The sequence below is a fragment of the Pongo pygmaeus genome, chromosome 14 (genome assembly GCF_028885625.2).
Source record: "Pongo pygmaeus isolate AG05252 chromosome 14, NHGRI_mPonPyg2-v2.0_pri, whole genome shotgun sequence".
NCBI lineage: Eukaryota > Metazoa > Chordata > Mammalia > Primates > Hominidae > Pongo > Pongo pygmaeus.
The window spans coordinates 87,126,711-87,150,713 of NC_072387.2; the positions used below are offsets into that span (position 1 = coordinate 87,126,711).

Sequence of the window (24,003 nt, forward strand, 5' to 3'; positions counted from 1 at the left end):
AATGGTTGAAAAACCTTTGAATAATTTTTAGTAAAGGAGTGATGTAACTGAACAGGTAAGCTACAGGATATTACCTGAATTGTCTTAGAAGGCAGAGCCTTTTTTGGAAATCTGGTGAACTGTGGAGAGTGAAATAGTGGTTTTAGAAATTCTTTGGAACATGGGTAAGGTTAGGCTTTAGCATTTTTTTAAGGGAGAGTCTTAGATAAACTTGGAAATGTTTTCTTCTTTTTCATTAATATCCCGAATTTCTTGTGTGACTACATGTGAGAAATGGTAGATGAAAATGTGGCCAAGTTCTTGTGACACTTAATTTACTTTGGAAACATAAGGGTTTGATTTGTTGATGTTCTCAATTATTTATAATATTTGAGAGCTTTAAACTTCTATATAGTAATAAGTTTCATATATTTGAGTTTTGGAGCTCTTGTCAATTTCTGAGTTTAATTTTTTTCTACTGTCATAGTTGTAAGGTTGTATTTCAAGAAACAGTGTATTTAAATTTACTAGTCTTTTGAAATGCAGATTTGCTGTCATCGGGTGTGTCCTGTACTTGTATATATGTATTTGCATATGCATGCTCAGTGTGGTCCTCCATTTTTATAGAATTTTCAGATAAATGAAGTTGGATCAGTAAAAGGATAGCTGCTGGGAAAACAAGCAATTAAATCATAAGTTTTTTGGTCATTTTTAATTTCTTAGACGTACTGAAGGAAGAATGGACAGGTCTAAGAACCAAGCTGCTTCTCTGAAAGTTGGCCAAAGGAATCTACCAAAATGGGATGGAAAGTATGAGAGAAGTGAGGGGACAGAAAAAGACAGACCCAGAACCGCTCATGTTTTAACAGGAGTTCTAGAAGCAGGAACGTACTGAACAAAGGAAATAATCAGTAAATAATAGAAGAAAATTTCTTTGATAGATCCTCAGGATGAACTAAGATAGATGAAAAAAAGCCATGCACCTAGATCTCCTGGTTATTGAATTTCAGATTTTCCAGAATTAAAGATAAACTATTCCTTCATTTGAACATTATTGGGAATTTATCTATAGTATAACAAACTTCAGACATTTTATAAGTGATACTGGATGCTAGATAAAAAATTAATATTGTCTTTAAAGTTTTAAGGAAGAAAGTTATTTTCAAACTATAATCCTGTACTGAAGCAAATAAGTGTAGGAGCAAAAGAAACTTTTGGTTATGCAAAGTCTGGATTTTATCTTGAAATGGTTGAAAGTTTTACCCTTTGTGCACCCTATTTTAACAGTGGGAACAGTACAAGGAAAAAAGATCGCATGAGATCTAGAAAACAGTAGCCTCGGAGATGACCTAGGAGAAGCTGAGAAAGATGAAGATGAAATAAGACAGTGATTGACTCTCAGGCTTGTGATATTCTTCACCTGGTGGTTGTGTTCCAGAGCAAAAAAATTACTTTCTTTACCTTGGTCCTGTCATATCTAGTGATCACCTTATAGCTATCCCAATCACAGCTATAAAACAGAATGAAAATCCAATAAACCTTGACAGTGTAAGAATAGAACTGTCAAATCTGGAGATGGATACAGAGAAGGTGCATATGTACTAAATAACCTTTCATGGTGGGAAATCAGATACCAACAAGGCGATGATTGGATTGTCTATTGTCTATTTAAAGTTATATACTAATTATGTAATTGTATTGAAATTATGAAAAACAAAGTGGAAAGTGGGCCTGGGTGGGGAAGGAAAAGAGACTCCTGTTTTAGGCCTTTAATGTATATTTTAGTGTTGTTTTGTGTGCAGGTGTTTTAATAAAATCATGAGTGGGTTAGTTTTAGGGCCAAAGATAGTTTTCCCTTGGTCAGAACTCTGAATTCGTATATTTACTTTCTATCGTCTCTTAAGATTAGTGGGTCAGAGGCCTTTTCTGTTACTGGGATAAGCCATAACTCGAAGAAGAGTCTTTTAGTATCAGAGACATTGGGGAGGAAGGATTATACAAATTCTCTTCTCATCACTCTTCCATTCAATAACTGCCAGTGCTTTCTAAAAGCTTGGATTTGCCACCACACTTTACCCAGTCATAGGTGTGAAGACTCTTAGTAAAAATCTAGTCTGTCCTTTCAGAGGGAGGGCCCTCTGTTTTCAGACATGAGATTATTTAGCCTATTTCTTCATGTAATTAGATTCTGTAACATATTGCTTACCTTACCTCATGATTTCAGTGTAGAACCTGTAAGTTATTCTAGCTGGTTGTCAGCTTGCATTGTGGCTGTAGTCTAAATTGGAAGCAGCCGTCTGTAATCTGCTTGACAACATCTCATTGTTGCCAAATTATTAGATCAGTCCTCTTCCTCGTTCTTTTAAGATTAAATTATTAAGTTTGATTTAAACTATAGCAGACACACAGATCTAAAGGGAAAATGGCTTCTATAAAAGGGAATCTTTAAACATGCGTTGAAGTGTAATTACTACTACATTCTTTTTTAAATCTCCCCTATTAATTGCAGATGGGAAGTCAGAAGATGACTTGTGAAGTTGTAGTGGTCACTCTGGTCCTGGATAATACTGGATTTGATCTGGTGTGCCTAAAGCTGTTGTCTTATCTTCAGTTTTGACCAATGATTAAGTGGAAACAAGTTGATAGTCAAGATAACTTCCCCTTTCTGACCTTTATTTTTCAGCTCTACTTTGAGACTGTTGTCCTGGTTAAAGAAGTCCCGCAGAAGGATCCAATAATAGTCATGAGGGAAGAGCATTAGATGTGCGATCATGCAGTGGGTTAAGATCTGAGAAGTAGATAAGGTCTAATCCTTTAATTATGATTAGATGCCTTATCCATTAAGATTATGTTTCCTGTTAAAACCTAAGAAACATTTGACCTTTTAAACTTAGTGTCAAGAATAATTATAAAACTATGATTTCTGTGGAATAAATGTTATTCAGTAGTACTCCTTATGCAACATGGTGGAATTTGTAACTCTCATTCAACAAATATTTATGAAACATTTACCTGCCAGTTGTCAGGAGTATACAACTGCTTTGTTACTTTTGAACTAAATATATTTTAAAGCTTAATCCTAATATCAAAAGTGATTTTCTTCATTAACTCTGGATATTAATTACATATGAACTAATGAACTCTTGCATTGGGTATTTCTTAAAGATGGTATATAAATCATGTTTTAAAAATATTACATTTTGAGTATAATTGGAAATTTAAAGATTGAGTATCTATAGTATCCTGGGATCATAGGTACTCATACATATATATGATGGTTAATGATTTTTAAGTTATTAGATTCATTGTCATAGTTTAAATGAATGGGAACTGCAGGAAAAGATACTAACTTTCTGATAAGTTTTTCATAGCTAAATTTGAAGATTGTGAGACTTGGGTATAATGACTAACTTACTTTGATTGAATCGTCCCTAAGACTACCAATTAGGTGCATTTACTAGTTCTTCAACCCTTCTTATGTAAATACACTGACAAATACATTACAGTTGAATTCTGTGTATTTCATGCATGTCTGGTAAGGAGTACTGTGAACATCTGCTTCGAAGTAGTAGGACTTCCTAGACCCCATATGCTTGTTTATCAGGTCGTCAAGCACTGTGGAGAAACTAATGCTACTCAAGTTTACCCAATAAAAAATATTGGATCAGATAAGCTGCAAGCCATATGTTACTGCTCCAGAAGGGTTGCTCAGGTTGGAGCCAAGTCAGCAGCACTTACCTACTGTGAACTTACAGCCTTTCCAGAAAGCTTGTATCTCAGTCTGTGCAGACAGAGTTTATAAGAGTGAACCAGTAAATTGCTGTCTTCACCTTGGTTTTTGAATTCTTTTGTTAAAGTTTAGTGTAAACATTTGAGGACATCTGTGTGCCAAGAATTTCTATAGGCTCTAGATATGTAAAGATATAATATCACCTAGGAAGTTTATACCTGAGAGGATGGTTTATGGAAATGGAGATTTTCCTACCCTGGTGGTTTATGGGTTTGGGTGGAATGCTGTGTTCTGGGTAAAACTTCTTGCCAATTTAAGGGAGAATAAAAAATACTTAAAGGAGCTGATGTTTCCTTTACCTTCACTGATCTTAGGCCATTCGGTAACTGGTATTTATAAAGGACTAGAAGTTGGATTCCTCTGTTTGGCTTGGAACTGAGGCTTGCATGCCTGTTGTATAAAGAAAGAAAAAAGCAGGATTTGCTTCACTTACTTTTTCCTTATTTTCCAGAACTCTGGTAATGAACATCATTAAGAGTCAAGATAAATAAGTAAGAACTGTTGACCTATCCTGACCAAGCTTTTGAAGGTCAGACAGTTCAGTTTTGCTTCTGAGTTGGTAACAACTGAGGAAAGACTAAGTCTCCGTAGTTGTCTAGGTAGATACAGCGTAAGAAGCCAGCCAATTGTTTTGAGAAGACTAGGTTAAACTTCTTTAGAATCAGGAAAAGTGAAAAGTATAAAACTCCTACAGAATCTTTTCTCCTACCTAGCTTCTAGAACATTTTCTTTCAGAATGTAGAATGTTGGCCGGGTGGTGGCTCACACTTGTAATCCCAGCACTTTTGGAGGCTGAGGCAGATGGATCACCTGAGGTCAGGAGTTTGAGACCAGCCTGACCAATATGGTGAAACCCCCTCTCTACCAAAAATACATAAAACAGCCAGGCGTAGTAGCACATGTCTGTAGTCCCAGCTACTCAGGAGGCTGAGACAGGAGAATTGCTTGAACCTGGGAGGCGGAGATTTCAGTGAGCTGAGATCGTGCCACTGCATTCCAGCCTGGGTGTCAGAGTGAGACTCAGTCTCAAAATAAAATAAAAATAAATAAATAAATAAATAAATAAATAAGAACGTAGAATGTTTTTGCTACAACTTGCTATAACATTTCATTAAAAAAAAATTACCATTTGTGAATGCTTGCTGCAGGCTTTCATCCTGTACCCATGAAAAGCCTGTTTATTTCTTCCTACAAACATAACCTTTTTTCATATGAGAACACTGCACCATTTAAGATGTTATGATTTGTTCCAAATTTCAAAGCTAGCATGTGGCAGGATGAAGACTGGAACTCGGGCATCTGAATTCTTACTCAAGTGTCCTTTCAGTCTTTTCTTGGTCTTTATTACAGTATGTTATGGAAAACTGTAGTGAAGAAGTATCCTTTCAGCCATCACTGCTATGTCTCAACACCTGATGCTATGGTTCCAGCCCTGCACGTTTTTCTGAGTGACTATTATAAAACTGGTAATATATGGTGGCCCGAGGTTGACACACTATGGCCATATCTGTTTTTATGCCTGTTCCTGTATGGCCTAAGAGCATTTAAAATGTAAAATGTTAAATGCCTTTTATGTTTTTTAATGGTTGAAGAAAACAAGAATATTTCATAACCCATGAATATTAAATTCAATTCTCAGTGTATATAAATTGAGCGTAGCTATGCTTCTATAAAACATTTTCATTTCAGTTTTTTCAATAGCTGCTTTCATACCTAATGTCAGCATTGAGCTGGTGTGACAGAAACCCTATGGCCAGCAAAGTATCAGCTGGCCCTTTACAGAAAATGTTTGACCACTGTTAGTCTGTGGCTGTGCTCTCATTTTGGATACAGCCTTCCAGACCCCATCTAACTCTTCTCAGGACCTTCCCTGTGGTTTCTAAAATTTCCAGTGGAAGATTATCTTCAGTTACTGGGGTGGTTTTTTTTTTTCCTCTTAATTATGGTAAATTCCTCTTAATTATGGTAAATTTGTTTATTTTGACAACAATATGACTCTCACACAGCCAATTTCAACCTGAACCTGTAAGACATAAATACCCTTTACAGAATGATAAAGCAGGCACATGCTAACATTTTCAGTCTCAGCTCTTGTGTTGAGATTAGAATTGTTCCAGAGATATGCTTTTCAGACTCACCCAGGCAGTCACTTTCATGGTTAACCATTTTCCTTGTTTCCAGTAGTGGCCATCCTAGCCTTTTACTGCATGAGGTTCTTTATTCCAGCCTCTGGAATAAATATTCTCAGCATATTTATTGCCTGTAACTTACAGATTAAAAAGCCTTAAACTCACCTTCCTCTCCCTCATTCTCTGTATTCTGTCTTTACCTCCCTGTTTCAGAGGAAGTGAGAACCCTCCCTTTCCAAGGCTGTTCCCCCTAGCTAATCTCTGTCCCATTCTTCTCATCTCCAGGAACTTTTTTCCATGCTTTTCTTTTTCCTTAGACTCTTCTCTTCTCTATTATTTCTAATTTCTAAGTCTCCTTGATCCTAAAAGCCATCCTCCCTTAAGCCTTATACTCCTCAAGCTACAGCCCTCCTCTTTTTAAAAACAAACAATCAAACAACAACAACAACTAAAAAAACATTTATAGCCAAATCTCTCTTCAAAGACTTTTTCCTCACCTTATATCTGCCTGACCTGCTAACACTGATTTTTCCTTATGTCTTCTGCTGAATCTGCTCTCATCAGTGGCCTGATTGTTCTAGCCAGTAGCCTCTTTTTAGTCCTCATCCTACAGGCCCTCCCTGAGTAGTTGCCACTATTAACTGTTAGCTCCCATGTTGAAACTCTTCTGCATTAGTCTTTTTTTTTTTTTTTGGTTGGGACTGGACACATCTTTGAGCCTCTGGAATTCTTCTCCCCAAATGACCTTTCTCAGTTTCCTTTTCTCATTCTCCATCTCTCTACCCTAAATTGTTCATTCCAGTCCCTTCTCTTTTCCTTGTGTATGTTCTCCTTGGGTGATTTCAATCATGCGTCATCTAACACCTATTTGTTGATGTACCCTGAATCTGTTTGTCTCTCTAGCCCTCTTCCTGAACTCCAACTCCATACTGGACACAAGCACATAGGCATTTCCAGTAACCATCTTGAGTTCAACTAATTTTTTTTTTTAATCTAAACATGAGTATCTCATGCTCTCCATGTGTGATGGCATCAGTGTCTCAAAAACTAAAGCATTAGCTTTGGTCTCCTTTTTTCCCACTCCCTATATTCATTGGGTTGCCAGATAGCTGCACTTCAGCTCAAATGTGGCTCATTGAACCTATTCTCACCAAATGTTCTGCTTGTGCTTTTGTTCAGGACCTCATCATGTCTCACCAGGTCTATTTACAAGCCTCTTAACTGGTCTCCCAGACATCAGTCTCCATGCCCATTTAGTTCATCATTTCTATGGCTACTTATGTCATCTTCATAAAACGTAATCTGATTATGTCTTTCACCTTCTCAAAGTCAAAACACTAACTGTTCATTAAAGTGTAAACTGTTCATTAAAGTGTATAGATATGAAACAGTGCAAAACCCGAACCTACCAACCTCTCCAGCCCTAACTCTTCTCTTATACCCTATACTTTAGTGCAAACATTTGCCATTCCCTGAATGTACACTGCTCTTTCATGTGTTCTTGGTTTCATATGCATTACTTCTATTTAGAATGGTATCATATCCTGTGAGATAAGCTCCTCAGCCTTCAAGGGCCACATTAAACCTAATGTCTTCTGAAGTGTTTGGATTCCCCCAGAAAGTTAATCATTGCCTTTACTTTACTCTGAGTGTACTCCTCATGGTGCTTTTACTGCACTTACAATATGACATCATATTCCACCTTACTTGCCTGTCTTCTGTAGTAGCTGGTCTTTAGAAAGCTACTTTCTTTCTAAGTAGCTTAGAGTGGGAAGGAGAGGAGAACAGTCACCATATCTTATTCATGTCAGCACCTGGGGCATCTGATATTGTGGCTATTGAATAGCCACAATAGTTAGTGCCTATTCAAATGAATAGAGAAATGAATTTTAAAAAGTGGGTGGGAGTATAGGGGCCAGGCAGAATTCTCGGAATGACTGTGGAGCAGGGAAATGCCACATGCTGTGTGTATCTGTGGAAGATATTTAGGTAACTGCTTGGAGACTGACCTTTGAAGTTTTTTAGTGTCTGTTGCCAAATGTTGAATAAAGGAATGACTCTAGATGTTGTAAACGTTGGGCATCTGAATCATTCTGGAGCACTACACACACACACACACACACACACACACACACACACACACACACACATACACATATACATATACATATATATATACACATATATACATATACATATATACACATATATACATATACATATATACATATACATATATATATATTTTTTTCTCAGGTACACGGCATTACTTATGAAGATTTAAATAAAAAGTTGGCCAGTTCTACAAGGCAGAACCTGGATTAGGGAATGAGGGAGAATATAAATTTGGCTAGCTGGGAAGACAGCCATGAGCATGGATACAAAGCCGTGACTTATTTAGAAAATAGGCTGTGAATTTTAGTAAAACAGACCTCAAGTTTGCTGCGAATGAGTTTTTATTGGGTTTGCTAGGTATTAAGCCTAGCTATTAAGCCCAGCATGCATTAAGTATTTTTCCTAATGCTGTCACTCCTCCTACCATGGATGGAGCTAGAAGCCATTATCCTCAGCAAACTAACGCAGAACAGAAAACCAAACACTGAATGTTCTCACTTCTAAGCGGGAGCTGAACAGTGAGAAGACATGGACACAGGGAGGGCTTGTTTTCTAGAATAACTTCTGCCCGATGAGAAATGTGGCTCTCCTGTTAGAACTCACTAGAAAGAGTGAGGGTCCTGACCTCCAGGGCTTCTTCACCTAACTGAAACCAACCCAGATGCCATGCTATTGACAGTAGAATGTATCGAAATGCTACCAAACGGCCGAAACAGAATTGCAGCCATTTTGTAACTCTTTCTTGGATTGCAAGAAATGGCAGCATTTCCAGAATTCGGTGGCAGCTTTGTTGCCTTCTTGCATGGTTTTCCACCGGTTAGTGTGCTTGGCATAATCCTTCCTTTTAACTGTGCGATGCAGTACTGTAGGAACTAACTCATGTTAGTGTCACCTATTTAACCACTTTTCCGTGTTCGTTACCCCAGTCACAGATCCTAGGCCTTAGTAATATAACATCATTTAGTTGGAAACCGGAAGACTGATATAAAATTCAGCAACTTAGAAGTATTAATGAAGTGCTTCTCCAGGTATATTTTTCACCGAGATTTTAGCTGGTTTGAAACATCTAATTAGACTATTATTTGTCTTCAGAGTTAACAGAATGATACTTAAGTTTAAAAAATTGGGCAAAGTAATTTATATGTCAGGATAGGAGTGGTAGAAGGGTTTGAGATAAGGAAATATTAGTCAACTTGCCAAAATTTTGACCACATTTAGCATTTATTGAATGCATACTGTGTTCCAAGTCTTGTATTAGGTACTGAAATGACTGTAGTGAGAAGAATGAAAAGGATTGTTGCCAGAATATATTATAGTGTTGCTTTATTTTTGAACTCTTTAGTTTAATGCACTACTGACCTTTTGAGTCTTCTAAGATATTAAATCAGTTTTTTCTTTTATGTGAATTAAGTAATTGCTTTCTTAAATTTGGTTTTGATTATGTGTAGAGACGTATCTATTTAACAACAATTTGAATACTTTACTCTGAGTCTAAGCAAAGATGACCAAGCAATGGTAGGAATGTCATTGTTTCTGGGAACTTTTTGTTGGTCACAGAATAATTTTCAGTGTGACAAATTAAAGAAACTTAGGTTGTTTCTTAAACCCATTCTGTCATCTGCCTTTTTATGATTTTCTTGATTTTATCACGGGAGCATTTATGAAATCTAGTTTTTTTGGTCATACTTTGCTTAATGGTATACAAAAATAACTACACAGATGTGTTATAACTTTTCAGTCAGGCAACTTTGAAAATATACAAAAAATAATAGACCGTTAGTCACCCTCAACTTATTTTTTTGAAAAAAAAGATGAGGTATCAGTCTACAATGTAGTACTTTATCACATTCATTCAGTAGAAGATGATTTTCAGACAAGGGAGGTGAAGTAGAAAGTTTAACCAATAAGGGTGCCTCCTTAGGGTAGCTTCAGAGACACTGTAGAGGTGGGCATGAGATAAATGGCAGTCTGTAAGGGTGGTAGCGAAATGAGCTGAAGTACCTTTAAGGTCTTGCATTTGATGAAAAGCTCCTGCGGTACTTTAATTGATGAGAGTAACACAGTTAAAATACATGACATTCAGAACAGGTTTGCTCAGAGCAGTGTTGGTGGCTGGAAGTTTGTTGAAGAGTGGGTTGCAGTAATCTGGTGAGAGGTGGTGAGTGGTTAAGGAAGTTGTGGTAGAACTGCAGAGAGTATGCAGAAAGAAGTGTCCTGGGAGGCAGTTTAGCTTAAGGCATTTGGGAAAGAAAGCTGTGCCAAGTATCGTACATTGATTCAGTGTGTAGTCCTGTTTGGGGCCAGTTTGATGCTATTCTAGGGATTGGAATAAAATGCAAAAATGCATAGTCTATGCCATTTCCAAGTTTGCGACCCCCCCCCCTTTTTTTTTTTATAAATAGAACTCTGGAGTAGGAGTATAGGGAAATTTAACTGTTGTTCAAAAATGTATCACCCATTTTTTCTCTTTTGGCAAAATTGCCTCACTCCTTTCTTTAGAGCTATTTTGGTCATCACTGAGCCTCTTGAATCCTAACAATTTTATATACCAAAAATCCATTGAGATAATTGATTGAAAAAGATAAAATTGCTCCTTTTTACAAGTTCTTTTTGTTTGTTTTATTCTTTATAAAAGCGCTTCCTGTTACAATTCTTTAGCTATGTACTGAAGAACAACCAGGATGTGATAGCTTCCACTCCTGTCCTCCTCCTCCTCCACTGTAACCTTGGGCACTAGTGGAGCATTATTGTTTTGTTAGCTTGCCTCTACAATAATTTTCCTCCCCTTTCTGAAAAGCTTCAATGCTAAACAACAATGTAGAGCATTCTTTCTTGCAATAAACGCTAATTGTGTTCTTAGTTGGGATCTTGCTGTCATAGCCACAATAACTGTGTCAATTGTGCGGGGAGGCTGGGTCACAGTGGTTATTGTGCAGAGTGATGAATGCTGCTTACTTGTGATGTGCTGCCGCCCGCATCTGTGGGTGAGAACACGCAGTTACTGTAATTTGCCTGGCAAGTGATCAAACTGGTATAACATAACATCATCTGTTAGGCAAGATAGCAGTCACAAAGAACTATTGGCCTTTTAAAATATAGAATTTTTAATGAGAAACTTTGAATAATAGAGATTGAACATGCGAGAACAGCTACCTAGTGTGTGTTGCATTATTAACCCCTAGTTTGTAGTGTATTCTGGAGTCAAGTTGACCTACATAGAAGAGAAGGAACTGGAAGTGCATGTCTGTGTTCTGGCTCCGATTGGGAAAAGCTGCTTAACCACTGTAAGTTACAGGTTGGATAAGTGACATATATGACTGGTGTCAACTGGCAACCAGGCTTCACAGTTTCATGAAATGTGTGGATTCTGAAAGTGTTGTCATTGCAAATGTAGTTTCCTTGCTTAGTTCTTCCACATACTTAAGGAAAAGATATTTTTAATGTAATTGTTAGAATGTGTTGGTACATAATGATTCTGAAGTAAAAGGAAATATTTTGTTTTTTTTTTAAGTAAACTTGGTGTTTTGCAAGGATCTGAAGAATCCCAGTTTGAGGCTGATTATTTTCTTGACTGTCCACATCCCACAGTTTTTTTTTTTTCTCTCCATCCCACTGCCCATTTTAAAGCACTTTTCAGCTGTCTGATTGCTCATTAGCATTGCTCATTAAAAGTGGTCTGGGGGCATGCATTTCAAAGCAGTCCTTTTAATACTTGGTTTTTCAAGTTTTGTCAAATTCCCAGTGAATACAAACCAAGTTATTTCTTGAAGTTTAGCCTTGTTTATATTTTTTATATTATTCCTTGTGCTTAGTACATGTCTAAATGATTACTTTTCAGAAAAGTGAATTTTGCTTAGCACATTGATTTGTGTCTCAGGAGAGTAAACCATGTTTGGTGTGACTTAAGCTTTTATGATTTGGGATTTGTGTGTGTGTGTGTGTGTGTGTGACCCCAAGAACATGGAGATACAAGGGGTGGTAATTTTGGAGGGGAGAAGTGCATTAATTAGACAAGTGAGGTAATGTAAGAATGAGATCATCTGCCCATGGCTGGTGTAATTCCTTTTTGTTCATTATATTAATTTAAAAAATAATATTAAAGTAATAACATGTATATTCCTACCTTGAAAAGCTAGTTATATAAATAATATGTATGTTTAATGCAGATAATTTGGAAGTTTTTTTTTTAAAGAAAAAATCCAAGTGATCACCAATAGTCTCTGTACCAGCCACCTAAGATAGTCATTGTTAAGTTCTGGTATAGATACCCCTCTGTTACTTTGTACACTGCTTTTCCTTTAAACCTTGTTTTGGTCTGAAGGCCATTTGGAAACACAATAGTCATTCTAAGTCCTCCCATAATCCGATAATGAATTTACATAAAATATTTTTTATCAACATTTTCTGATATTAACTGAGTAGAAAAAATATAGAATTACATATAGTTAATATTAAGAACATTTCCCTTAATTCCTAAAGATTAGGAAGATTATAAACATGAGTTTTTCTTTTGACACTAATCCTTTTTTGTATTGCAAAATACTAAATCCTTATATGGAAATAGAAAATGGAAAACATTTCTAACGTAGAAACTCAAAATAAATTTTCATTATTATACAGGCATGTTGGCTTTAATCAAAGTAAGATTGATTTACTTTTTTAAAATGGATGTATAAATAAGACCCTCATTCCCAAACTGTTTATTTTTTATATATTTTTTATTTAGATAAGTGGAAGTCAGTTAAGATAGTCCTATGAAAAGTTGCTTTGTCTTTTTTTTTTTTTTTTTTTTTTTTTACTCTCTTCCCTTTCTCCTTCTGACAAGTCAACATCTGCTTCCATATAGCTAACTGCTGCTATTTTCTGCTTCTGTGACAGCTAGCCGATGGCGGAGTCTCTTCTCTTCAACTGCCTCACTGGCTTTTCCTTATAGTCCTGTTGCAAGACTCAGCCCTTATAGCAATGGCATTAATACTCCCAGCTTCTCTAAAACCTCAAATAAAGCAATACTAACACCTGAAAAAACAGGTAATATTTTAACTTCTTGACTAGCTGCTTGCTTTGTAATTCAGTTACTAAACACAGCTTAAATATTCATCTTTCATTTGAAAAGCTTGAGAATAATCTTAGAATGGAGAGTTTGTAAGCTGCACACTTACTTTGGGTACAAAAGGCCTAGCACTAATTTGTACTCTAACACCATTGATCTACTGCTCTCAATTGTGTGTAGCAGACAGTCTTCCCTCTTTAGCAAAAGTATATGCATGCAGTTCTGCATTTCCAAATGCTTATGTGCTTTTAAAATTAAATGTCAAACACAATTTAGGTAGTTTTTATTATTCAAGATTGTAAGTCTTTATTTTTTTTAATTTTTTTCTGGTAGCTTTTAAATTTAGCTAAGGCTGTGTAGAAGAAAATAGTCATAGTGGCTTTTTATGAGATGAGGATCTCACCATTTTCTTATTTTTCTCAGCATTGGTGTGATTCCATTCCTATAGCCTTCTTCTATTTGTTCTTTGGTTCTTTTATTTGAAGCCATTGATTTTTTTATTCTCACGGGTGGATATAAGTCTCCCGTGACTGCTCTCTGGTCTATATTATGTGGGTGTTCTATATATTTCTGCATATGTATGTGTGCCTTTTAGATGTGATATTCTTACCCATTTGTAGCACTACTGTTTGTACTCATTAAGAAATGGACCAGATTAAAATTTAATTTAAAAATATATAATCAGTTACTGTCAGACAAGTGTGTCTTATTATTAAAGTATACATGAATATACTTATACCATGCCTTTAGATATATACATATCTAATAGGATGTAGATTTTAGCAGTAGTGAATTTTTTATTGTGATAAAAAATATAATGTGAAATCTACCCTCTTAACAATTTAAGTATATAGTACACGGTGACTTTTTAAATTGTGAAAATTCAATTTGAAAACAATGAACAAGTGGTTTTGTATATATGAATTGTGTACACATGATGCGCACGTTGACCATTAAATGGTGACATGTTGGTGATTTTTGTAACATGAAAACATGAGACAAATTCCTGACTGTTTATATATGGATTATAAAGCATGTATAGATATCAGTCCTGCAGATGAAAGAACACATATTTCCGTTGTGTTTCAGGTTACACTTCCAGGGGCTCCCCGCTCAGTCCCCAGTCATCTATCGACAGTGAGCTGAGTACTTCAGAATTGGAGGATGATTCTATCTCCATGGGATATAAATTACAGGACCTCACTGATGTTCAGATTATGGCTCGTCTGCAAGAAGAAAGTATGTGTTCTTTCTAAACTAGCAAAATGAGGCTTCCACTTGGAATATACAGGCAGAGGGGGAGGTTCAGGCATTTCTCTCCAGGTAATGGGCAAATAGTTAGATTCTTGCTCTCATACTGTCCTACTTTTTAGGTGGAGCCAGTTATATGCTTCTCACACTATCATGAGGTGGTAGGACTTAGTCTGATGAAAACACATTGATACATGGACATTGCTGGTATTGCCACTGTGGAAACAGATGGACAGTTTCCTAAAAAACTAAAGGTGCAACTTCCATGTGGCCCAGCAAACTGCCCTCTTGGATATTTATCCCAGAATAGTGGAAATTTGTGTTCACACAAAAACTTGTACGTGAATGTTCTGAGCACCTTTGTAGCCCAAAACTGGAATTAGCTTAGATGGCCTTCAGTAGGTAAATGATTAAACCAGTCATGCTACATCTATACCACGGAGTACAACTCAGCAATAAAGAGGAACAAACTACTGATATACACAACATCTTACTTGAAGCTCCAGGGAATCATGGTGAATAAAAAAATTGATCATAAGAGAATGCATACTGTATAATTCCACACATATAACATTTTGAGATGGCAAAATGTTAGGAACAGAGGACCGACCAGTGGTTGGTGGAGTTAGGGATAGGGCTTAGGGTCTCAAGAGGGTCTCGTAGCTGGATGTATTTATAAAAGGACAACACGGGATTTTTGCAGTGTTGGTAGTATTCATTGTTGGGTCTTTGAACGTGTAGGTAATAAAATTGCATACAGCTTAATACTCTCTCTATCTGTCTCTGACACAGACACACACACACACACACACACACACACACACACACACACACCCCTCCGAAAATCTGAATAAAATGAGTAGATTATATCACTGCCAATACCCTGGCTGTCATATTATTCTATAATTTTGCATAATGTTACCACTGGGGGAAACTGGGCAAAGTGCACAGTTTTGTTTTTTTTTTTAAGCACTGCATGTGAGTCTACAGTTATCTTAAAATTTCAGTTAAAATGCATTGACATACTTCTCCGGGTAAATAATTGTGAAAGAGTAGATAAGTAGAAATAGGATAGTTTTTCACTGGTTCTGCGATAAAGTTACAAAAAATTATCTGGGAGTGAACTAGTTGAAGGGCATTAATGGTATCAAAAGGCACAGAATTGGAGTGTTTGTTTTGGAGTTATCTTTTCTGCCAACATAAGTAGAAATAATCAAGTATCATGTAAGCATAATAATTTCCTGCTTTCAGAATTAGTCAAGGCTTCTATGAGAAACATGGTAATGCTTATGCAGGATTTAATAAGATACATTTTTAAGGGGAAAAGTGGTTATTTTCTATCATTATTTAGTAAAAGCAAATTTAAATACTCTTTCTAAAAATATATATGGCTAAAAGATTGTATGTCAGTTTCAAAAGTTAAGTAGTCAGGGATAGACCACTTTTTAAAAAAATTGTGGTACTGGCAATGGGTTAAATAATAAGAACTTTGTAGTTTGACTATTTTTAGATGATTACCTTATAGGATGACCTAAAACTATTAGAAGTATTGAGGTGTCTGTGCTTTGAAAGAGATAATATTAGTAACATAAAAGAACAATAGAGAGATGACCTTGTGGGAAAATATTTGTACCTCGACTTTTAAACTTTCCCTTTGACTTTAAAAGTTGGGGGTGGGGAGCAGAATGACTTCCTACTTGGGCAGAGATTTGAAGATTTTAGTTGTTTTAACTCATAGCAAACTATTCATAATGAGAAGAATATTTCTTCCTAAGTTCCCCTTCTAAAATATCTCTTGATTTGAAAAGGGGAAATTGATAGATATTAATGAATGAGCTGTGGCAGGTATACATAATCTTCACTGGAATTGGGGCAATCTTTTTGCAAAACACAATTGTCCAGTATTAGATATCTGTATCATAGGTAAATGTGATTATTGTCTTGGTAAACTTGTCAATTTATTAAACTTGAGAACAAGATAATAAGTCTCTGTGAGTAATTTGGCACAATTTTTCATCTAATACTTGACTAATTATAACTAAATGTTAGCTAGATCAAAATACATTAGAGTACTATTTGTTATTTTATAGGTCTCAGGCAAGATTATGCTTCTACTTCAGCATCTGTATCAAGACATAGTTCCAGTGTGTCATTGAGTTCAGGAAAAAAAGGGACATGTAGTGATCAAGAATATGACCGATACAGTCTGGAGGATGAAGAGGAATTTGATCATTTGCCACCACCTCAGCCTCGTCTTCCAAGATGTTCCCCTTTCCAAAGAGGAATTCCCCATTCACAGACTTTCTCCAGCATTCGGGAGTGTAGGAGGAGCCCCAGTTCCCAGTATTTTCCTTCAAATAATTACCAGCAGCAACAGTATTATTCACCTCAAGCCCAAACTCCAGATCAGCAACCAAATAGGACCAATGGAGGTAGGTTGTATGCTCTTTTGGTATTTGATATGCTTTGATTTTTTTATATGTGGTCAAGAAATGGTTTTTGTGTTTTTGTTTTGTTTTTGAGACAGAGTCTGTCTCTGTCCCCTAGGTTGGAGTGCAGTGGCACGATCTCAGCTCACTGCAACCTCCACCTCCCAGGTTCAAATGATTCTCCTGCCTCAGCCTTCCAAGTAGCCAGGGTACAGGCATGTGTCATTAAGCCTGGCTAATTTATTTTTTATTTTTTATTTTTCGTAGAGATGGGGTTTCACCCTGTTGACCAGGCTGGTCTTGAACTACTAACCTCAGGTAATCTGCCCGCCTTGGCCTCGCAAAGTGCTGGGATGACAGCCACCACACCCGGCCAAGAAATGATTTTAAGAGAAATATAGATAATTGGTCAATGTTTCTCAGATTAAAAATCATCCTCCAGACCTTCTCAGTTTTGTCTAAATTTGCATCTCTAATTGACTGGCTTCTGATTATGTGTCCCAGATTTATAAACTCACAGCTTCCAGAAAACCTCCATGACATAGCTGGCTTGGAATGAGTTATAAATGTGTGGCATCTCTGCATTGTTGCTGGTGCCTGTGGCACAGGCAGGGTTGTACGAGCTGAGAAGTTTGTGGTCAAGCCCATGGAGGCAAAGTCTGTGAGTTGTCATTCATTACCTTGTCCACAACCTTCAGTCTCTTACTGTCTGTTCCTAGCACAGAGTGAGGTTGTAAGCATGAATGATGATGCTTGCAGAGCATGCTGCTCTTACACAGCCAGATATAGGCAAGTTTGGGATGTGCCTTTCCCTCTGATCTCCTGACATCTAGAATTAAGATCTGTGTAGCAGCAGGAACATGGAGGCTGCTTTCCATTAGCATTTGGCAGGGTAATGGGAAATTGATCTGTCTTGTCAGCATGGTGGGTTGCTGTCTGTGTCATTCTTTCATACTTTTTCTATTTCTTCATCATTTATCTTTCTTCCACACTTGCAGGAGTTGGACTCTGACTTCTAAGAACTATGGGAGAAGCAATCATGTAATATTCTAAGCCTGTTGTGTTTTTATACTAATGATCACCTGAACCCTCACACACAAATTCTGTATATTATGGAGAAACAAACCAATCAAAAATAATTTATAATTATACAATTACAGTTCTTAATTACTATATAGCACTATTTCTCAAAGCTGGGTCCAGAAGTGATCAAATGGTCTTTAAAAATATTTATAGGCCAAATTTAAATTTTGTATTGGTGATCAGCCATAACCCTGTATTTCGTTTTTACCCTTTCTTCCTTTATACTTGTATCATTCATGCTGATGCTAATTAAGAGATCATTTGGAAATATTTAAAATTTTATATTTGTAATTTCTCTTACTACCTTGAGATTTCAAGTTTAAAGGAGTGGTGGCTAAAAAATGTCATCATGACTAACATATTAAAGCTCATAGCATCAGAAAGACAATGTATTCCATGTGCTTAGTGGAAGTCATAACATCTTATTAAAATTGAGAGGGCACCTAGAGTCATTTCTCTAAAGCTTTTTTTTTTTTTTTTTTACTTAAGTGTTTTAGAACATCGTAGTCAAGTTGCCAAGCAGATGCTAGCTCTGCATCTTGATTGATATTGTCAATGGGATCATTTTTCTCCACTTAGCTGTTTGTTGCACCTCAGAAAAGTGGTATTCGCTTCTATCAAACACCGTTTGAAAAGGATTAGGTTTCTGTGAATCCTATGCTGGGATATTCTTCACAGGAAAGTGGAGACATACCACAGTTTAGGTCCCTTTATTGTAGTTTTATTTTGCCTAAAATGTCTAGTTTTCACAATACAAGAAAAATGGAATACAAAGGCAATTTTCTGGATATGACTTCTGACTAATTAGCTTAATGGTTGAGAGCAGAGGCTCTGAAGTCCAGTAGATCCTGTGTTTCTCAACACTCTAAGGTTTGGTTTCCCTAACTAAAATGTGGACAAGATAATATCTATCTCTTAGGAAACTTAGGTATAATTTCACACCAAACCATCTGGTACACATTTTCTCCACCGAAATATAGTATAAGGAGTAAATGAAATAATGAATGTTACATTGCATGTAGCCTGGAGTGGATGTGCTGACTAAAGGTTGTCTTCTCCCCTTTTGTTTTTAAACTTTTATTAACATATGATTCAGATGTCCTAGCCTGCATTTGTTACTATAGAATATTGAGCAAAAAACTGTGAAATAAGAATGGTAACTTTGAAACTAATCTATTAAATATTTTTCTAAATTATCAAAATAATATAGATAGAAGAAAATAATTGTTAAACCATTGATTCATTTTAAAATAATTGAGAATAAACTAGAAATGTATATTAATATTTACTGCTTTTGTAGTTCCTACACTGCCTAGATTTAAAGAGATGGGTCATAAAACTTTCTGGGATATTTCTGGGATTCATAGAATTAAAAGAAGCGTAACTGGAATAACTTGCTAAATATCAAAATGACTAAACTTGTAGAATCTTTACCAACTTTTTTATAATTCTATGGTATGGCAGGGGTTACTGGTGGCATGATGTATTCCTCATTGTCATGAGGACCTCCCCTGGAGCCTGTGTTGCCTGGATGCCTAGATCTAGCTGTTTGGTGGATAATGAGTGTCTCCTTTAGTCCTAAAGATTCCTGAGTCTTTGTTCATAGAGTGGTGAGTCTTGCTGCCTCTTTAATGTGAGCAAGCTCATTTGAATTCTTTACTTGGTCTATTCTTCCAGTTTCCTGCTGCATCTCAGCCCTTGAAGACTAAACTGCTGATTTCGTGTGAAGATAGAAATAGAACGTTACTTTTGGTTCCCTGAACTTTAAAGAATATGTGGTTATTAAAACGTTCCACATTGTTTGACAGGAAATGTACCTCATTTCCAGATGGTCTGACACAAGTTGGAGATCACAGCTTTGTTCCAAGGGGAATAGTGTCCTAAATATTTACACGTGGAAGACCTTATTTTTAAGAGCATATTTCAAGATTAAAGCTTTGCGAAACTGACTTGTTGCTTAAATATGAGTAAAGATTGGTTTTAAAGACTAACACAGATTAGAGACATAGCCAAATGTAACGTATGGACCTTGATTGGATCGTGGTTTAGAGGAAAAAGCTTATGAAAGATATTCTTGGGATGTCTGAAAAATTTTGTATGCAGATTATCATATGATATTGTTAATTTGTTACATGTGATTACAATATTGTGATTCTATAGAATTTTCTCATGAGATCAATATGCATTTAAAGTGTCAAGATGTCTGAAGTTTTATCTTGTTTAGCAAAGCAAACAAAAGTATATGTGGAGATAATTAAATATGGCAAAATGGAAACAACCAGTATAGCCAGGTGGAAAAACAGGTGTTTATGATACTATTTTTTTAACATTTCTATATGTATGAAAACTATTGTAGTAAATAGTTGGAGAGAGATTTTAAAAAGAAATATAGAAGCTCAATTAATCTTCTCAATAGCATATAATTATGTTCCTGTGCCTCCCTGCTGCTTAAAAATATATGTATTGGAAATATATATAGTGAAAATAGTCTAGTACTGATAGAGGCTGACTTTTTTACACCAGTTTTTGTGATAGTCAAAGGATCTAGATATGGCCACTAAGATTATGTAGAGATGAATCCTTCTAATTCCTTCCTTCTTACTACACACTGTCTGCCAAATCATACACATAATATTTGCTGATATATAAAGTACCTGCTCTGTGAGGCTGGGAACTTTAATAGGAATTTGGGAATACGAGACATATGATTGTTAAAAATAGGCATCAAGACGATAATGAGGAAAACTGCCAAGGAATCTAACAGTCAGTGGCAATATTTGAGCATCCTTACTGTAGAACTACACACAGAAAGTAAAGAAATGTGTGAGAGATAGATACTTCCAGCTGGGAAGTCCATAGAAAAGCTTCTCTATGGTGGGGATAATTGTGCCAATTCTTAAAGTGTTAGTAAGAGCCACATGAGTAAAATATTCTTTTGTGCTTTCTACGATAGTACTCTCTACAATTTTTTATGCTTTCTTATTATACATATTATCTCAGTATACTTATTGTGCTTGTTTAGTCTTCTGTCTTTTCCACCCCAAGGGAGCAAAAATTGCTGGACATGGCAACATTTAATAGGTATTAGTAATGTCAAAGGAGTAGTGTATGAAACGGGAATAAGAAGAGCTGAGTTTGATTTTGACTTGAATGCCTTTTGGATTAGTATTCAAGTATATCATTATTTTCTGGTTTTGCTTGAAAGAAATGACCACAAGATTGAATGCTCTGATATGTGCACTTTAGTGTTTTGGGGTATATATCAATAAAGATAAAAACATCTTGTAAGTTGGAGGGGTGAAAAAAATTTTAGATATTACAATGATTTATGATCTTCCATGGTTTACCCCTATCAAAATGTTAATCTTTAGTATTTATTTTATTTGGGAAAAAATTTAATTTTAAGTTTAATTACATTTATTTTAGATTTTCTCTTTAGGATCAACAATGGGTGGGGAAGGATTGAGAAGCACTGGTCTAGACTATAAACCTAGACCATAAATCTTGACTATAAACTCAGTGAGACTTGGGACTGTATCTGCCTAATACACTGTGGTATCCCCAACAGCTCACAGAGTGCCTGGTATTTAGTGTAAACACAATAAATGTTTATTCCCTTGTTCATTTGTTCCTTCTCCAAAGTGAGGATTGGTGTCCACATGGAGGGACCAGCCTGCTCACAGGTATGAGAGAGTTCTCCCCTGTGGTCGGGGAGCAGGCTGAGAGGCCAGGCTAGAGAAGTATAAAGAGCCTGGGCCTTGAAGGCCTCATCTAGGCTGTGCTCAGGAGCTTGGCCTTTCAGAAGAAGGAGCAGGGGAGGAATTGAGTTGGAGGGATTTCAGCAAGTGGGTAACTAGATGCGTGCTGTGCTCTAGGAAGAGTGGAATCGGCTGTATGGGAGATGGATGGGAGAAACAAGACACAAGGGTACATGGAGACCAATTAAGAGAATTTTGTGAAAATGTAGGTGATCGATAATGAGGTAAGAACTAGGTGGTAGTAGAAGATTCACTAAATGTTTATGAGGCAGAATTAACAGGACTTGGAAAGTATGGTGCAAAGAGAAGGTGAATCTTGGGAGACTCCCAGACTTTTGGATTAGGTGATGTGCTGGACAGGGCTACAATTTATGGATCTAAGTAATGCAGAAGGAGTAGTGTGTGAAGGGGAGAAAGGAATGAATTCAGTACTTGAATTAGTTTTGTCCTTGAATTAGTTATGGCTTAGTACTCGTATATATGCTTTTTTTTTTTTTTCAGTTTAAGTGACCTGACATAGGTACTTTAGTTTTTGGGGGATGTGTATTGATCAAGTAAAAAGTGTCTCATAGAGTTGTGGTCTTGTGGCTGGCTTATTTCACATGTGTTATTTCACACATCTCAACATTGAGATCTGTATGTGACTCTCTGCTGCCTCTTGGTGGCAGAAGATGAACTTAGCAAGGCAAAAAAATTGAAGCATTCTCTTGGTCTTTTTTATCTGCAAACATTTGGTGGCGTACTCATGAAAGTTAAAACTTTCCAGAGATTAATGTGGTCATGTTAATGTGATAAGTGGATATTTCAAGACATCTGAAGTTTGAATTTTATTAATTTGTTCCATTTTGATATGGTAGCAAAAGATTCAGTAAATGTTGGTTTTGATTCTTCTAGGGTTTTTTTTTTTTTTTTTTTTTTTTTTTTAAGAAGCATGTAACTTAATTTCTAGGGTTGTTTTGGTAAATTTAATGGCTATGAGATTATTTTCTAACTTTTTAAATATAGTTTTAGCCACTTATTGAATAGGAACAGATAGCTAACTGCTTAGCTAGTCCCTATGTCTTTTTATAGAAGTCTTGTTCTCCTTTAACATTGTATTAGTCAGGGTTCTCTAGAAGGACAGAACTAATAGGATAAATATATATATGAAGGGGTGTTTATTAAGGAGTATTGACTCACACGATCACAAGGTGAGGTCCCATGATAGGCTGTCTGCAAGCTGAGGAGAAAGGAAGACAGTCAGAGTCCCAAATCCATAAAACTAGGGAAGCCACCAGTGCAGCCTTCAGTCTGTGGCCAAAGGCCTGAGAGCTCCTGGCAAACCACTGATGTAAGTCCAAGAGTCCACAAGCTGAAGAACTTGGAGTCTGATGCTCAAGGGTAGGAAGCATCCAACACAGGAGAAAGGTGAAGTCTGCTTCTTCCACATTCTTCTGTGCTTTTATCCTAGCCATGCTGGCAGCTGATTAGATGGTGCCTATCCAGATGGAGGGTGGGTCTACCCCTCCCAGTCCACTGACTCAAATGTTAATCTCTTTTGGCAACACCCTCACAGACACACCCAGGAGCAATGCTTTACATCCTTCAATCCAATCAAGTTGGCGCTCAATATTAACCATCACACATGCTTATTTGGTGGGAACCCTTCTGGTTGGGAAGGGTGTTTTCCTGTACAATAGGTTAGAAAGCTTGATCATCAACATGTAATAATTTTTATTTATTATTGAGCACAATATGACTTTTGTTATTTGCTTTTGAAAGCTAGTATTTTGGTTGCATAACATCTGTCATTTTTAACTTAGTAAAATTCTTTTCCAGATAAGCTCCGAAGAAGTATGCCTAACCTAGCCCGGATGCCAAGTACAACTGCCATTAGTAGCAACGTTAGTTCTCCAGTCACCGTGCGAAATAGTCAGAGTTTTGACTCAAGCTTGCATGGAGCTGGAAATGGAATTTCAAGAATACAATCTTGTAGTGAGTATAATTATTTGATATAATTATATATTGTATAATTGTATAATTATTTTTTATAATTTTTAATTGTAAGGAAAATATCTGTTTTATTTCTTTATATTTACTTGAAACAACACTAAACTTTTTTCCTTGCCGTGTAACTTATTTTTTTATTTCACCATTAGAGTTGAATAGTATTTTTACCAGTGCCTGTAGTATCAATTAATAATAGTAAATTGTTATTTGTATAATAATAGTAAATTATTTGTAGTCCTTTATATCCTAGGATAGTAGTACTACATGGTGATTGATTTATCCACTCATACAAAAATTTTTTTCCTTGCAGATCCTCCTCTTTCTAGCTGTCTACCTGAATATGCACACTTAATTCTGTTTAGCCGTTCCTTTTGTCTTGTTTTTCACCTGTGCATACTTTTGTCTTTTTCCCCCCAATGAAGTTTTATTT

At 36.3% G+C, this 24,003-nt stretch overlaps 1 protein-coding gene across 10 annotated transcripts in view; it reads left to right on the forward strand.

Moving 5' to 3' along the window:
- The window catches only part of SLAIN1 (SLAIN motif family member 1), a 65,744-nt gene that overhangs the window by 31,252 nt on the left and 10,489 nt on the right, over positions 1-24,003 (forward strand). For 3 of the 10 annotated variants that reach the window (XM_063651000.1, XM_063651001.1, XM_063651005.1), the window contains exons 3-7: positions 12,892-13,041; positions 14,153-14,302; positions 16,405-16,746; positions 17,011-17,061; positions 23,403-23,558. In XM_063651000.1, the coding sequence (XP_063507070.1) occupies positions 12,892-13,041; positions 14,153-14,302; positions 16,405-16,746; positions 17,011-17,061; positions 23,403-23,558 (849 nt within the window). The remainder of the gene's footprint in view (positions 1-12,891; positions 13,042-14,152; positions 14,303-16,404; positions 16,747-17,010; positions 17,062-23,402; positions 23,559-24,003) is intronic. The other 7 variants (XM_054446634.2, XM_063651002.1, XM_054446636.2 and 4 more) reach the window with 3 other exon arrangements.